Here is an 18,056-nt window from a genome sequence, read left to right as displayed (position 1 = left end):
GTAAGAAAGCAAGGTTATTTGACAGATGGTTTCTGCCAAATGCAGAGGAAGCAACCCAAGGGGCCTACTAGCCAAAGAGGAACAATTTAGCTCATAGTGATACTGAGAGGGTAACGCCCTCATTGGCTGCCTGTGAAGAGTGCCCAGGAGCCGCCGACTCACGCTAGAACAAACAGGGAAGAGCCAGGTGTCAGTCCTGACGTTCCCCATAGCTGTAACCAAAGGAACCACAGGTTGGTGGTGGACAGAGAAGATGCTTGTCTAGAGATGTGTGCTGATCACGGAAGAAGGAAAGGCTTTAAGCACTCTCTCCTCCTGCTGAGACAGGATCTCACTAGCCCAGGTTGACATCAACTCACTGCATAGTCAAGATGACCTTGAACTTCTAATCTTCCTGCCTCTGACTCCTGAGTGCTGGGGTTACAGATGTTTGTCATCACACCTGGTTTCATAACGAACCAGGGATGAAAGCCAGGACTTTCCTACTAGGTACAAACTGGAAAACCCATCAGGACCTTAATAACAAATAGCAAGTTGACACCAGTTAAAAATCTCTGGGAAAAAATCTAAATATCAAAGAGAGACACCAGACATTCTTTGACTCCTGAGGCAAAGTAGGAGGAACGTGCACAGACCATCTGGTGATCTTGCCAACAAAGCTCCCTGATGTAGCCAGCACCCCAGATCTAAAGAAACCATGGCTAAGAGGAGACCAAGCCGGGCCACACACAAGAATGCAAAGCCAAGATCCAGACAGTGGGAGCTGCCAAGGAGCGTGTGGCTTTATCAGCAATGAGGCTGCCCAGAAACGGAAATGAGGGAGAAAATAGAAAATAAGAGTCTTAGGACAGCAGTGATCCACGAGACACAGCGGCTGTGATCCAGCCGACTGAACTGGAGGAAAACAGTAATGACTGAATAGGCAACGAGGCACACACGGATATTGATCAGATAATATTAGTGGATTCTTTAAATTTTTAAAGTCTGCCTGTGATGTACTCTGAATGCTTTCAGACTTCTGAGGATGTAAATCTGTGAGTAGGTCCCAATCATCTGGAAGGAGGTAGAACATTTGCAGATCAGGATGGGCCAAGCATAAATTAGCTGAAGCCATGTGACAGACACCATGGAGTTTATTATATTAGTCTTTCATTTTGTGATACACTCAAAACTTCCCTGGCACACATGCTCACATACACCACACATATACACCCCCCCCCACACACACACACTATTAAAGGGAGATAAAGCATAACATGACGCATAGGCTAAAGGTTTATGGATGAGAGCACCATCACTGTGAATTCAAGCCTAAGAAAGTGTGGCTCCTCCTGTCTAAATACTAGCCAGGCCCGACCCTGCTTAGCTTCTTGAAATCAGATGAGAACAGAAAGTCTCAGGGTGGTATGTAGCAGACAGAACCTGTGGTTTCTGAGCTTAAAAAAATAACAAGGGGAAGCGAGCATCTGTCTGTCCTTTGGAAGAAAAAGGAAACTGGAAGACAGGGAGGGGTGGGGAGGTGGGAAGGAGAGGTTCCCGTCGGATTTCTTTTAAGCTTTTGAATTTTATGGCAAGAGCAACAAATCTTTTTTTTTGGTAGGAATCCTGATGTCACTATGCTAAAACACTGGAAAACTATATAGACAAAAATTAAATCAAGAAGCAGAAGGTCGGGGCTGGAGAAATGTCTCAGCAGGTAAGAGCACTGGCTGTTCTTCCAGAGGTCCTGAGTCCAATTCCCAGCACCCACATGGTGGCTCACAACCATCTGTGGTGGAGCTCTGATGCCTTCTGGCAAGCATGAAGACAGTGTACTCATATATACTCATATACGTAAACAAATCCTTAAAAGTAGAAGGATTAAATACACCTATAAATAAAGAGACCCGATAGTCAAAACCAATCTGGCTGCTTTTTTTTTTTTTTAAAGAATCCAAATAGCAATGTCATAAATGCCTAAGTAGGCAAACTATTATATGTCTTTCCTTAGAGAATGTGATAGGCACGGTCAGCCCTTGGCATCTGCATGGATTGTGTCCAGGTTCCTTCTGGAAGGCAAGGCACCCTGATGCCACAGCCTTTACTAAGTGTCATACAGTATTTATACAGAACCCATGCACACTTTTCCCTCTGAATACTTTCTCAAAAGTCTTTTCAAAATGACTTACAGTAATTAAAAATAAATACCGTGTGAAGAGCTGTCATATTAAAGACAGCCACCAACTTTCCACCCTTTCTCCTGGGCAGAAATGGAGCCTATTTCCTACGTTGGCTCAATCTGACCTTGCTTCCTGGCTTGTTTTAACTCGTGGGAGATGGCCAAAGTGATACTGCTTCAGTTCTGGACTTGAGCCTTTTGAAAGCCTAGAAGCTTCTACCACTGAACTCTGGAACTTTCAACTGTAGGCCGTGAAGGCTGGAGCTGTGTGACAAGTGTCCATGTTAAAGAGGACAAAGGAGAGGAGCACTGAGGGGGCAGACATATTGGGGAAGCAAGAAGAGCCACTCAGCCGAGCCTCCCACGACCCCACCTCTGACAAACCTAGGCAACCACGAGTGTAATTGTTATCAGGCTAATTAATTCTTGTTTGATATGATTCCTCCCTGGATTCTAAGCACTAGGAAGAACTGGTTTCCCAAGCCTGGTTCATGCCAGGCTTTGACAAATGGTACATATGTTTTCAAAGGGATGAGAAAGGTACATCATTCTCTTGTTTTTAGTATATTCAACAAATGTCTGTTCTACTTCCTCATGGTTCCTTCCTTCTGGTCAGCCAGGAACATCTGAGAGCCAACGCCATTTACTCGTGTGTTCAAATTAAAATCTCAGTGCCAGACATGGATTGCTTCCCTACAAGTTATTGGTCAGGGAGCTCCTATGGGTACCTGATACAACACAGGTTATTACTACTGTTCTTGGGCGCCCATCATAACTATATGGTAGGAACCCACAGCTGAAGATACCACACATTTTAGTTTCAGGATGCAAAAAAATCAGTCTTGAACCTACCAGGAAACTCTTCTTGATGAGAAACTTTCAATGTGTTGGAAGTCACTGTCCAGGCTGCTGGGGAGAAAAGCCTTCCATGGTCTTATTCATAGCTGGACCCTTCCTTTACTCTACAGCTCTAACCTACCAGACAAGACTTGCCCTTTGGTACAACAGCAATATGACTGTTTATGGGGTTAGCCAACTGTCTCAGTCAAAGTTTCTATTCCTGCACAAACAGGGCTGCCTTGTGTGGCTTCAGTGGGAGAGGGCACCAGATGTGACAGAGACCTGATGCATCAGGGTGGGAGGATACGGGAGGGGGGCACTCTCAGAAAAGGGGAGGGAGTAAGGGAGGGTCTCTGTGAGGGGGTACAAGGAGGAAGCAGTGTTTTGGATATAAACAAACAAACAAACAATATTAAAAATACATTGAGCCTGTTGGAAGAGTTCAGTGTGCTCAACAGAGGGAAAGAGGGAGATGGGAGCAGTGAAAAGGTGAAAGACAAAACACATCAAAGAATAAGAACACTAAACGCAGAAGGCAGGCGAGGTCCCCAGGGGAGGGAGGTGAAGGCGCCTCCCAGAACACAATCCCTTGGGTGTCTCCTGCAAAGCCTTCCGTAAGAACCTTCTCTCTGGGGCACACTAGTCAAACAGGCCAAAATAAGAGTTCAGGGGGAGGCTGAGTAGGGGTGCAAGGTAAAGGCGGGATGTGCACACCAGGGTCTCATGGGATGAAACCAGGGCTGAGTCTCCACACAGGAGCCCTAGCCATGGGAACATGTCATGTTAGCAGGGGAACGTAGAGTCTGGAGCAGCGGTTCTCAACCTATGAGCCACCACCCCTTTGGGGCTAAATGACTCACAGGAGTTGCCTAAGACCATCAGAAAACACAAGACATTTATATTACAATTCATAACAGTAGCAAAATTACAGTTATGAAGCAGCAACAAGAATAATCTTATGATTGGGGGTCACTGCAACACGAGAAACTGTGTCAAAGGGTCACAGCAACACGAGGAACTGTATCAAAGGGTCGCAGCATGAGGGAGTCTGAGAAAAGTGGCTCTAGAGACACGGCACCAAGGGAATGATGAACGAATAGGGTTGTGTTTATGTCCATGGCCCATGTGCAGCGAACTCTGACCCCGCATAGGGAGAACGGCTGCATGTTTAACATGCAAGATTGATGAGGCTGGGCAGATAGCTAAGGGACAGCGCATGCTGTTGGAGAATGCCTGAGGTCCTGGGTAAGATTCTAGGACCACAAAATAGTACAACTGATTATGAAACCTGTCAAGCAAGATGAATGTGTATGTGTGTGTGTGTGTGTGTTTGTGTGCGTGTGAGTAAGTGAGAGAGAGAGAGAGAGACATGGTCAAGAAATTAGGAAGTATATTCAGCTAACAGTGGTCAGCCCTAAACAAGATGAGAAGCGTCAACAGGTGACGCCTCTCCCTGTATTATTTCAATCTCTTGCAAGAATGTATGGAACTACATACAGATACCTGTTTTCCTTAACTTTCAAGTAGTAATTGGGTCTAGGAGAATGTTCCCTGCCCTGATGTCTGCACAGAGGCAGGAGCAATTGCTCATTGGTGCTGTTTGAGCCTGTCAGCTGGGGCAGGTATGGGCACCCTGAGGACCCTGCCCTGTCCCTTCCCAGCCAACACCACTACAGAACCAGGGTTTTTTATCTCTAACCCCTATAGGTGTGGGCCACCTGCACCCCCCTTACCTCTGGGGGCTCACAGATGTTAAATCCAGACCAGTTTCTGGCAGGAACCTTGGTGTCATCCTTGCCATTTTGCATTCAAATTCCATCCTCAAAATTGTCACCATCCCACACTTCTGGATTTACAACAGATCACAAGCTCTCGGGGACTTTAAATACCTCTGAGTCTTTCAAACGCTCAGTGTCTCAGAAGTCAACTATCTTCCTTTCGGCTCTCCTAAAAGGGCCAGCTAATGATTTTAAGACACACTGGCAACACATCCTTGGTTCCTGAATAGTGGATGAGGGCCCAGAAGGTCCAGCTTTAGTAGAAACTGGAAAAGCGAACTGAAATCTGAAACCGTCCATATTTCTGAAACACAGTGTCCAAGTAAACTCCTGTGTGATTCTTTCCACAACATCAGAGTTAGGAGCTCAGGGACAGCCTATTGCTTGAGACATATGCTCCCTTTGTGCGGTTACATAGAATCTGGATAGACTGCAGGAAAGGGTGCCCTGGATGGTGATGATGGGGGGGGGCGGGGCTTAAGGACTCCAGCTTACAGCGGGCTCACGTCCGGATGAGCTTACTATACATGGGAACTATGTCCTGTGGGAAGCACCTCCAATGCGCGGAAGCTGTGGAGCATCCCAGCTGAGCAATACAACCTTAGAGCATCCCAACTGAGCAATACAACCTTGTGGAGAGTCAATTGTTTGCCTTGAAACTCTGTTGCCTACTGGCAGCTGAGGCTCTCTGCTGCTTCCCAGTATTCTGGAAGAGAACTGGATCAGAAGTCCATGGGGCAGGGCAGGGGGTGAGTCAGAATGCTAAGCACAGTTCTCACAAAATGGTACCATAGAATCTATGTGACATTCACCCCCAACCCTGGAGTTTAGGTTTATATGTTACAAGGTGAGGGATCCATCGCTGGATGACCAAAGAGTTTCATAAAAATAAAACAAGACAAAACAAAACAAAAACCGGCTTCTAGTTGTGGCAAGGTCTGATTCACATGGGTCAGGAATCCAAACAGGGGCGTGAAACTCTCTGTCCTTCTGCACAGGAATCTCTGTGCTCACAGGACCATGGATGGCTAGACAGGATACCTCTGCTGGTTTCTGAATTCATGACATGGTTGAACCTAGGCACAGAGCGGTTGGCCCAGCCATACTGGGGGTGGGGTGGGGGTGGGGCATGAGACAGTGGCAATCAAGTGCAGGTCAGGGAAGAGGGAAGGGCTGAGGCTTTGAGTAAGCCACCACCTCAGGCTCTGGCCACTCAGAATGGGGAAGGGGCCTGTAGGAATTCTCCTTAGAGGCCACACAAAACAGGCTGGAGAAGGTGGGAGCAGCTCTTTCCCTGCTCTCAGGAAGCCACAGGCTAAGGATCGGTCCATAGGCGGCAGACTGAGATTAGAAGAAGGTTAAGCACTATGGGAGCAGAACATGCTACGAGGACCGCCTGCCCTTCAGAGAATCCAGAAAGCTCAGCCTAAGAAGCAATCAGCAAGGAGAGCCAGAGTTTGGCTTTTAGTGGGAGGTGCATTTGGTTCCCAAAGAAAGGGTGGAAGGGATTTAAGTTGCCTTACTGGGAGGAACTAGTTAACAGTAGGATAGAGTCTAGAGCATCCTCTTCCTAAGAAAACCTCTTATCACCGGCTTGCTAATCAGTTCCCTATTGCTAGATGTGAGCAAGCGTCTTCTGGAAAAATACTTAAGAGAGGCCTCAGTCTCAGATTAAGGTAAATGTTACAATGTTACAAGTCTCAGCGCAGAGCTTTCATAGCTGGGCTTGGTTTTGTAGGAATGAGGCGCAGTTCAGCCGCCTGCCGCCTGCATGAACTGACCACGACCCAGGAGACCATCTCCCAGCGGCTCTTCTTTTACCCACTTAGTACCCACTGTACTTGACCCCCAACATGCTTCCTGTAGAGGCTCAATGTGCCCCTGTACTCAGGCTGGAGAAGGTCTCCAGGTACTCCGCTGCCCAGTCTAGGTCACGCACCCCACACATCCCAGCAAACACAACCGCACACTGATACGAGAAGCATATAGGCTAATGTGTTAGAGGCATTTCCTATTACAATCTATTTACAATCTATTTCCTGGAAGACATAATGAGTTCCCACTTGGGCAAACAATGTGGTTATAGTAACATGGCAGATAATTAATGCATATTTTTAAAAGCCAAAGGAGGAGGAGAAGGAAGAAGAAGAGGAAGAAGAAGGAAAAGAAGAAAGAGGAGAAGGAGGAGGAAGAGGAGGAGGAGAAGAAGGAAGAGATTTCAAGCAGCTATGTAACAACCTGGAATTCGAAGCCCCTCTAGGGTGTTCCATCTTCTTTGGTCCATGCTGCGTCTGGCAGTTACCAGTGCTTTAAGAGGTAGGTAGCTGTTTCACATCTCTCAGGGACAACGGCAAGACCCTCACACAAAGGTGGGTCCCCTCCAGCCCCTCCCCATACCTTCAGCTGTGTGGGAGAGGCTGAATTATCTGAAAGTTTCCTAGCTGATCTACTTTCCCAGGTGCCTCGCCTTAGCTGGTAGAGCAGGTTTTTCCACTCTAGCTGGTATGGGCACACACAAGAACATGCCATGCTTGTCAAAGGAATCTGTCTAGCTGCTAGACTCCGGCAGCACTGGCCTAGCAGAGGTAAGGGCTGGCCACTCTTCCTGCCAATCATCCGAAATCCACAAGTCTTTCTGACATGACTCCCCCACCTCCTCAGAGCCCCTCTCTGACATCCTCATGAGCCCCATGGTGAGCACACAGCTCACCTGCCGACAGACCGCCTGCCGTGATGCTGCAGTTTGGTCTGGGCTTGCAAATGTATGAGCTTTGAAACCATCCTAAACACATACAAGTCAAGCTAGGTAGGAGCTGTGCAGAAACACTCAACAATGCACATGAATACAAGGCATAGAATACCATTTCCAAAGAACTCTGGAGTTTAAACAAAGTGTGAGTGTTTTTTTTTTTTTTCAAAACCATTCATGCAATTATGAAGAATGTGGCCATTTTAAAACCTGTTGTATTCTAGGGACTTTTCAAAGATGGCGAGCTGCCCCTCTATAATTTGAGAATGATTGGTTTCCCAGCAGACTTTTATTAGCCAGGACTGCAAAATAGGTCTGGAGCAGACTTCCCTGATGTGAGGCTGGTAGATGTCATTGGGAGAATCAGCTAAGACACTTCCTGGCTCAGAATGTGTTGGGGGGAGAGAGGGAAGGTGGGGGTGGGGCAGGCAGGCAAGAAAGAACAACTCATATCTGAGGATACCTTTAAATCCAAAAGTGGACTCTGAAGAGGGTTTGGGTAAAGGTAACTTGAGTCTAATGTCATTTATTCCAAAAAGACATGGCTGGCAAGGGGCGGGGAAGCACATTTGACCTGGGATGTGAGTCATGGCTCTGTAGGCCTGTGTCACTCAGCCATCCCCTGGCTGTGGTCTTGGTGTGTACAGACAGCCCCTGACTTACATAGTTTTCAATTATGATCCTGTGACTTTGTAATAGTGCAGCAGTGTATGTATACAAGCTTTCTGTTTTCCACTTACGGCATTTAATCAACTGTGTGAGGCACCAGGCACACTTCATTATAAAATAGGCTGTGTGTTGGAAGAGTGCAGGTGTTCTGAGTGCAGGGTGGTTCTGTCACCAAGGGCGGAGAAGCACACACTGAAGTCACCAGCTCTTGAGCAGGAAAGGGACAGGCAGAGTCTTCCTCAGGGCTTGGCCAGGCACCAAAGCCGTTTGGCCAGCGAGCTCATATTGTCTAAATGTCCCTGCTCTCACACCTGCTCCTGTTCTCATCCTCAGGAGAGCTAAAAGGGATAATGATGATGATGATAGCGATGGCGGACTGCGAGTACACTGGGGAGGACCAGATCCTGCCCCGGCGGAAGACAGCACTGTACTCCCCTGGTCACCCTGGTCTCACTCACAGAGTATCTCTGCGGGGGTGGGGGGAGAAAAAATGTAAAAGATGCAAGTCAAAAACTCTGGGACATGTTAGTGCCAGGTGAAGTGAAAACGGAAAAAAAATTAATTTGATTTATGTGCAAAGAAACATCACTCTAGCTCCTGGACATTTAAGATGGAGAAAACAACAAACAAACAAACAAACAAACACAAAACCCAGCAAGCTGAAGAAATGTCTGCAGAGCTAGCTTGCAATCACTGCTGTGGCTGAGGACACAGGAGCCCCTCATACTCAACCACATGTGACACACAGCCTACCATTTAAGAGTTCTAGGGGGGTCAGACGGGGTGCAGATGGCAGTTCTGTGACTTAGGAGTTATTGACCTTAAATAAGGTTTTTATTTGTCTTTTATCTTCAAATCCTCCCGTTATAGAACAGGGATAAAAGCAGCATCCTCAGACTGAGGGTGGAGCTCAGAGGGAGATGGTTTGTCCAGCACGGGCAAAGCTTTCGAGAAAAAAAAATCAGGAAACTGAACAAATGTCTCTGCTTAATGATTCCTTCATAGCATACACAGACACACACAGACAGACAGACAGACACACACACACACACACACACACATACACATATGTAAACAAACAGACAAAAAGCATTTTCTCCACAGATTGCTGTGAAGATTTAGTGAGATTATTTGATAAAGTGCTCAGATGCTGCCCTAAGACACACACTGTTAGCCACATCCACCATATCCCATTGGTATTAAAGCATCACAGCTCTGATGGAAAATCTTTAATCTGACTTCCGATCAGCCTGTCTTATGGGAAGAACTTGAAAACCACATATAAAAATATAGGAATGTGCTGTTTTGGGGAAGAGTAAATAATTAAGATGTAATTCAAAAGTCCAAATAGAAATTAGGAATTAGGCCAGGCAGCAATGGTGCACACTTACAATCCCAGCACTTGGGAGGCAGGGGCAGGTGGATCTCTGTGAGTTCGAGGCCAACCTGGCCTATAGAGTGAATTTCGGGACATCCAGGGACTACACAGAAAAACCCTGGCTCAAAACAAAACAAACTGAAATTAAGGACTGGATGGATAATTTCATTAGTGCTTCCTGAAGTTTCCCTTCATTGCAGGATGTAGGCAGTAATTGGTAGCTGTCACGTATAGAAGGTTAGGAAACAGCAGCATGTAAGATCACATCAACCTTGTAAATAGCTTAGAGCAGTGGTTTTCAACCTGTGGGTCCAGACTCCTTGGGGATGTGTGGAGCTGCCATTTTACAGGGGTCGCCTAAGACCATCAGAAAACAGATTTTCACATTACGATCCATAACCGTAGCAACATTACAGTTATGAAGTAGCAGCAAAAATGATTTTATGGTTGGGGTCATCACAGCATGAGGAACTGTGTTAAAGAGTCGCAGCATCAGGATGGTTGAGAACCACTGCCACAGCATGAAACCAAAGTCGCTTAACCACAGAGAAACACACTAAAGGCGAGGCGAGCTACTGCCCGTGCTGTTGCTGGTGTAGTGGGCTACTCCAGGTGAGTCTTTTCTTTTAAACTTCTCTTTTTCTCTTCTCAGTTGTTCTTTGGTAAACAAGTATTTTTATGGTGTAAAAACAAAAAGGAATCTTCTTTTTTTAAAAAAAAATTCCTTGACTAATATGAGGTCCCACTTTCAAAATCTCTGAAAGCATAATAAATTTTGTACACAGCCTCTCGATTTTAGGAATTTAAATGAGAATCCCAAGATATAGAAAAAGCACCAAATAATCATAGTTTTGTTTTCTTTGGTTGAAAATACCCGTTCTTAGTGAGCCTAAGCTCTCTACAGGCCGAGTCTGACAGCCCCTGCTCAGCCCCCGCACTTACCATTATGGGTCTCCATGGCAGGCACTGGACACACAGCTGATCCCTCTGTCCCCACACACCAGTACATACTGGGTGGTAGCCGTGACATGCCAGCCATCAACCCTCTAGGCAGCAGATCTCCAAAGGAAAGTCTCGCTGTCGTCACCGCAGCCGCCACTGTGCAGGTAGGCTAGCACACAGACACCTCGTCATGGTGCCGCAGACGCGCGCTCATCCTGGTAGAAGAAGACGTCAAATTAGAAAGTTTTCAGACTCAAGTCCTCTCTTGCAGGCCCTTGAAGATATTCTCCGTGGTCAGTGGCTTTCCCCTTCTCTGCGTATTTCTTTCACAGTCCGTGTGTCTGGCCAGATCTGAAGGGCAATGACTCCTCCCATCCCGCCTTGACACTGGGCCCTGGTCTTGTTTCTGTGAACACAAACTAAAGCTATCACCGAGCATCACTGGGTGTGTCTTGTTCTGTAACAGACAGGCCCTATATGGAACTCCGATGCTGCCAACACAGCAAAAATAGGCCTCCTGTTGGCAGGACTAACACTGCAGCTGGGGTAGGGTGGGCACACGGCTGCTCACAATATGAGGCCATCCCTAGCTCAGGACTGATACCTATGGATGCTTGGCGGTGGTCCCCAAGTGACAACCAGGCAATAGTCCCAAAGAGAAGGAGTCTGGGAGTTGTTACTGGTTATCACATCAAATGAACCCTGTAACTGTTGCCTCTCTCCAAGGCGATATTTGACAATATTTAGAGATGTTTTAGGTTGTCACAGTGTGGGGGAGGGGTGCTATAGGCACATAGTGGGTAAAGGTCAAATGTAGGCATAATGTTTGTGTGCACTGTGTAAAGTTTACCCTTGTGTTATTCAAATGCTGATTTCTCTGGTCTCATATCTTGTTTCATTCCAGATATGGCATTGTAATGCTTATGTCAAAAATATCCTGTCTCAAGTTTGGGTTACCAATTCTTACCAATGTTTCTCTGTCTTGTCAATAAATGCTGATCACTCAATGGCTGGCCAGAAAAGAGAATAGGGTGGGATGGAAACCAACTAGAGGAAGGAGAGAGGGAGAGAAGGAGAAAAGAAAAGGAGAGAGGGAGGGGGAGCCAGAATAGCATAGAAAGTAAAGATAGGTCATTTAACTGATCATCTATTGAGACACAGTTTTAAATAAATGCTGGTTTTTCTGTGTGATTATTGGTATAAGGTAAAGAACTACAGCCGCCAGATTAATTCACTGTTAACATTTATATTAAGAATAATTCATTTGCAGTCAGAGCTGTGGCTAAATAACTTACAATTCATGGATTTCCTGGCTGCATAAATTTTTAGGAGTTATCTCTTAAAACTTAACAGATTCCGATCTGAGGCTAAATGCATGTTTGAATTCCCATTGGCCCTGGAAGCCCTTCAACATGAATGTCCATAATGCTTTCCTGTTTTGCTGAAGGTCCAGACCTACCTGGCCCAGGACAGAAAGGTGCTAACATGCGCTCGCGCGCCCGCGCGCGCGCGTGCGCGCGCGCCCGCGCGCGCGCTGCGCGCGCGCGCGCACACACACACACACACACACACACACACACACACAGAGCTTGTTCCTATCAGTGTTCCCATAGTCCGCCCTATACATACAGTGCACACCCATAAGCATTTAAGACCTTAAAATTGAGAATGAGAACATAACCAAAAATAGCAATAACAGGAATTAATAGTTAAATAAGCAACGCCTCAGATTCTCCATCTGGTGTGGCTGTCAAGGTAGTTGTATTCCATTAGGTACTGACAGTGTGACATTCCGTTGATCCTTTTTCTCTGTTTTCTCACCTGCTAAGAATAGACCCTCACACCCTGCACCCTGGCAACCTCACGGGGCCACTGAGGAGACTTCACATAAGACAAAGCTTGAACAGCCACACTCTTCATCAGGGCTAGTGTGGCCCCCACTTAAAACAGAGCGAGGACTTGGGAGGTCAGCAGGGTCTCATGCCTCCCCCCCTTCTCATGAACACACTCAGAATATCACCATGTCCGAGCATGCAGGTTCTAGAAGCTTCTCCGAAACCATGTAGGCACTGAGCAAGCCATAGAACACAGAAGAGCTAAAGGGTGCTTCCAAATTCTCCTCTTAAAGTTTAGGAATGAGGCACCTGCCCTTGGTGGGTGGTGGGTGGGGATAGGGGTAGGATAGGGTTGGGGCAGACTCTTCCAGGCAGGGGAAGGTGTGGCCAAGAGGGTCCTGCATCAGTGATCTCATTCCTATAACCCATACATACTGCTCTGAACCAGAGGACACATCATCCAAAGAAGTGTATTTAGAGTTGAGAAGTCTGGCCCACACAGAGAGGAAAGGAAACCCAGGAGGGCCAGGCAAAATTCAGAAGATTCTCAGAAGCTTAGTAAGTTGTACAGCCCAGTTCGAGAGATCAGCTTGAGAAAAGAGTCAGGGAGAAGAGCCTCCAAACAGACCCTCTTTAAAAACTAAGGCTCCAAATTGCACATTCAAATCCAGAAGCCGAGAGTCATACCTATCATCTGCTTCCAAACCCATTGCTAAAGCCACCAAACACACAGGGGGCATTAAGATCCCCAGGGGTGGAAGCTCCTCCTCAGAACAGAAATGGCTTGGCATATAATGTGTCTAGGCAACACACACACACACACACACACACACACACACTTTAAAATACTTTATGCTAACTCTCACCCAACATGCTTGGTTCCCCTTTCAGTTTCCTTTTATAAATCACACCACATATAGAGGATTCTGCCGCAGGGGTGGTTTTTTAAATCATCCTTTGTATTTTTATTTAAACACCCTAAGGTAGGTAGGTGCTTTAGGATGAGGTAACTGGAGTTACTCCATCTTTGCCCTCACACAGCTCAGTGCTTCCCTTGGGCGCAGAGCAATGCCCAGGTCACTGTGGTAGATCACAGAGTTTTCATTCTGTACCCTGCAGAAGGCTTCAAGAGGCTTTCTTCAGTAGTTGACTATTTTACTAATGCTTTAAAACATCACCCATTTCCTTCTGCTGACTCTTCATGCCCGTATGAACCAGCAAACCTAAATACCAACGAATAGCAAAAGGACTTTGTCATTTGCTCTGAAAAGGCTTCCACTGAGCCATTTCTGTGAGTTTATGATGCCAGTGGGGAAGGAAAACCCTAAAACAAGTCATTGCTATGAGGTTTCAGACCAAGGAGAGCCACATGTGTTTCTACAGAATTTTAGGAAGGACAACCAAGACAGGTGTTGAATGTCTGAGTGAAGCATGCTGGGACAGACCACATGAGCTAACAACTCCTTCTTGAGTCAAAACCTGGTGGAGACAGACAGCCTATGGATGTAGGAACCTCCAGTTCGGTCCGCACCCTCTGACCAATATTCATGCCTACAAAAAAGGATGTCAAAATATCATGGAGTGGGAAGCCCAAGAACTATGTTGTTTGAAGCCCCACATGAGTGTAGAGAGTTGGGGGGCAGAAATGTTCCCCCGGTCTGAACCTACATCTAACTCAAGGCTCTTCTTTCATTAATACATCACTGTAGATACTACTATCCACAGGTGGCTTCTGACGCAGTTGTGACGGGGTGCCACAGTGAACAAAGCGGTCTCTGCCCTAAGGAGCCCCAGCAGAGACCCTGAGTAAGTAGGCAGGAGATAAACAGGTGGGGAAGAGCGCGTGGGCAGAGGGACCGTGGGGACGACATAGAAGAAAGGAAGGGAGAGGTGTAGGCTTGGGAGGCACATGGAGAGACCTGGGGCAGCAAAGAAGACCCTTCAGGCTGGAGAGGGAGGTTAGGGGCAGTGGGCTGGGGCAGTGGCATGGCAGAGGGCTGGAACGAAAGGAAAGGGTGCCCCTGGACTTCAGGCCAACCGCAAGATGAGAGTATGGAAGACTCCATGGAGAGGAAGGACACATTCCATCATCAAGCCATTAAGAATGTATGCACACCATTCTGTCCTCGTGGGAACCCCGCTAGTATACTGCTAAAGGGACATAGCTATAAAATGGCTCCTGATGACGCATGGCCACACCCACAAATCAGTGCATGTGTCAGCCCACCTCAGAGAAGCTTCTTCTTGCAGTAGACAGGAGTTAACACAGAGACCCACATCTGGACAGTGTGCAGAGAGGGAGAGACTTTGAAGCACTCTATCCGGACTGGGATTTCTTTGTCATAGTCCTTTCCTCAAGGCTCAGGGATTTATGGAGGTGGAAAGATTGTAAGACACAACAGGGCTGATGCCCAGATGAACTCATAGAGACTGTGGCAGTAAGCTCAGGGCCTGAACAGGTGCGTAAATAAAAAATATATTAAATAAAATTAAAAAAAGAACAGGATAAAAAAAGAAAACGAAGAAAAGGATATGGCTATGCATACATTGTTGATCCATTGTAATGTATTTCTTTAGGGGAAGGCTCCAGGAACAGATTTGCTAGGTTAATAAATACACACATTTTACATTAAAAAAAAAAAAAGAACAGGTGCAAAACACAAAAAATCCCAGCCCTGAGAAGGGGAAGTGGCCACAAAGTTGCACCTCTCAACCAAGAAGCTGTGTGCAACTGTGTACAGCTGGGATAAGGAAAATCAGTATGCAGCCTTGCTCCAGGGCAGACCCTATGCCTAACACACACACACACACACACACACACAGAGAGAGAGAGAGAGAGAGAGAGAGAGAGAGAGAGAGAGAGACAGACAGACAGACAGACATACAGACAGAGACAGAGAGAGAGACAGAGAGACAGACAGGCAGAGAGAGAGAGAGAGAGAGAGAGAGAGAGAACTCCATGTTTTTTTGTTTGTTTGGTCTTAGTATTCTTTGTTTTGTTTTTGACAGAACAGATATCAAGTTGGATGCGTAGAAAGAAGTATCCTGGGAGGAGCTGGGGGTAGGGAAAAGAATATATGACAGAATATATTGTAAAAGTAATTTTTAAAAGAATCATTAAAATAAAGAATGGGTGTACACTATATCACTCTACCTGCCAGCCAGAGCAGAGGGAGGGACACATGGCAATTTGGACTGTGTAGGAGTGTGTATGTGCCTCAGTCTCGTTGTGTCTCAAAAAAAAAAAAATGAGAAAAAGAATGGACCGGGCCCACTTGGGGATGGAGCCAACAAGACTACTCTGGGACGAAGAATTCTAGGGTTCTTAGTTTTACTCTCTGTCTCTGCCTGTCTGCCTGTCTGTCTGTCTGCCTGCCTGTCTGTCTGTCTGTCTCTGTCTCTGTCTCTCTCTGTGTGTGCACCTGTGTATGTGTGTGTGTGTTGAGATCATCAGATGACCTCTGCCATTGGTCTTTGCTTTGTACCATGTTGGAGACAAGGTCTCCTCTTCACTGTGGCTGACCGGTGATCTACCAGGGAATCTTCCATCTTGAAGTAGGGGCATGCTGGGATTACACCTTTATCTCCTCTGGCTGTATGTGGACTCTGAATCTGAATTCAGACCCTCATAGGTGACCAGCAAGTGCTTTGCATACTGAGCCATCTCCCTAGCTGGTTTAGTTAGTTAGCTGCAATAATTATATCCAAGCTATTAAGGAGACATAGAAGTCTGTTGGAGGTGTGGGGGATGGAAAGGCTTGGCTGACTCTAAAAGCCCCTCTAGGGACAAATTAGATATCGGTATGCTATATTCTTCTGGCACATGAGCAAAGACCATGAAAACCAAATCACAGAAAGAACTCAAACGCTATGGTTTTTCAAAATGTACAAATTGTGGGTTCTTTGATGCTGCTATGTGAGTGTGAGCCACCAACTCGTCAAAATTAGGTTCTTTGGTGAGAATTTGCTAAGAGCATGGCCTTAAGACCCTATTTATCCTGCTTCGGTGTTTGCAGGGGTGAGTGTCCTCCTGCAAGAGAAAAACTTAATGGCCTCAAACTGTTAAAAGCCAGGCTGAACTGGCTGGCAGCATCCCTAGAGTCTCTCCATTGCTGTTTTTCTCCCACCCCTTACCCTCCAGGGATTCTTGCCCTCATCGATTAGGGACTGCAGCTAGCTCAAGCAACAGAGGGAGTGGGCAAAGTGACAAGACCACTGGGTGAGAAACACATCCCAGGCGAAGAGCTGGACAAGACCTCCAGGCCAACCCGCACCACCCGGCTGCAACGCGTTCCGCAAGAGCCTTGCTGGGCCTTTGCCTCCCGCCACTCTCGCCCACGCACTCCCACGCGCACCCACGCATAGACCCCACCCCCACTCCCAAGTTAAAAGTCAGGCTTTTTTTCAAACGCAAAAAGAACTTTGTAGCGGCCCTGGTGTTTCCTAGTTTTGTTTCTGAACTCTGCTCCCCGCCCCCGCCCCGCTCCGATCCCGCGCGGGTTTTCGGCGTCCCCCAGCTCCCGGGTTCCAGCTCCGCACTTGCTTAACCCTTCAAGGGGCGAGGGTCGCTGCGCAGCCCAGAGAGGCAGCGAAGAGACCCCGGCCAGCCTGAGATCCAGACGCCCACAGGAGCCGTGACCTGCGATCTCAGACACAGGCCGGGGTCCGGAGCACGCGGTCGCCCTGGGTGTGGGGTGTTGAGTTGGGGAGAGGGGCTGCGGGGTAGGGCGGGGCGCAGGGCGCAAAGCAGGCGACCGCGGTTGCACGCGGGGACCCGGGCGCGGGACGGGGTGGCGCGAGCAAAGCTTGGATCTAGGGGTGCGGGCTTCGCTCGGGTCCCCGGGCAGGGCAAGGGTCGGAGTGGCACTTACCTGCGGCGGCGGGGTCCGGGAGCCGCGGGTCGGCGACATCAGAGGGCCGGGGCCTGCCGGTCCTACCGTACTCTGCCCTGCAACGCTCTGGCCGCCGGGGACCAGACGCACTTCCTCAATCCTGCGGCCTCCTGGCGGGCGGAGAGGGCGGGTGGCGCGGAAGCGGGGCCGTGCCAGAGGGTCGGCCGCCCCCGACCTCCCCAGATAGGGACAAGGTCCCCTGGCTGAGCTGCCTCGGTTTCCCTATCTGCAAAATGTCGGTGACCAAGCTCACTGCTCTTGTGCCTCGGTAGACGCTTGGGTCTTGAGACTTTGGAGTCCTCTCCAAATTTGAATGCTTTGCTGTCCTTCCTGCAGACAGGCACAGGGACAAGATTGTGCCTTTCCTACCCTACTGTAGTAATTTTTATCTTGTATGCTGGTCATAGGCTCCGGCTGGAAATATTAAAAGGGCGAGAATATTAATGTGTGTGCAGGTCTTTAGGGAGCAGTACAGAAACTACCGTTAAAAGTTGATGTTTTGTAAACTGCGCTTTTTCACCACACGAGTTCGCTAACTTAATTATGGACGTTTGCCAAGATATTTCTACGTGATGACTATTTTTCGATTTTCGAACTCCGGAGTAGTTGGGACTACAGGCGCGTGCCACCCTGCCCAGCTGCTCGTGGTGAGGGGTGGGATGTCGGCTGAAGCCACTGAAGATAATAACCAAACACCAAACGTGGCAGGCAAGCTTCGGATTCTGCTCCAGTTTTTCCCCAGAAAAGATAATCCTTGGCAGAAAATGAGTACTGCACTTAAGTGTTTCTCACCGGTAAGGTAACAACGAATATTC

At 47.6% G+C, this 18,056-nt stretch overlaps 1 protein-coding gene across 1 annotated transcript in view; it reads right to left on the bottom strand.

Moving 5' to 3' along the window:
• The window catches only part of Lrrk1 (leucine rich repeat kinase 1), a 138,270-nt gene extending 120,639 nt beyond the window's left edge, over positions 1-17,631 (bottom strand). The window contains 2 exon segments of the mRNA XM_052161140.1: positions 10,515-10,729; positions 17,221-17,631. Of these exon segments, the coding sequence (XP_052017100.1) occupies positions 10,515-10,611 (97 nt within the window). The 5' untranslated portion in view covers positions 10,612-10,729; positions 17,221-17,631.
• Between the last annotated feature and the right edge of the window lie 425 nt (positions 17,632-18,056).

The sequence above is a fragment of the Apodemus sylvaticus genome, chromosome 1 (genome assembly GCF_947179515.1).
Source record: "Apodemus sylvaticus chromosome 1, mApoSyl1.1, whole genome shotgun sequence".
Taxonomy (NCBI): Eukaryota; Metazoa; Chordata; class Mammalia; order Rodentia; family Muridae; genus Apodemus; species Apodemus sylvaticus.
Note: the sequence above shows the minus strand (reverse complement) of the source record. Positions and strands in the feature narration are given on the sequence as shown.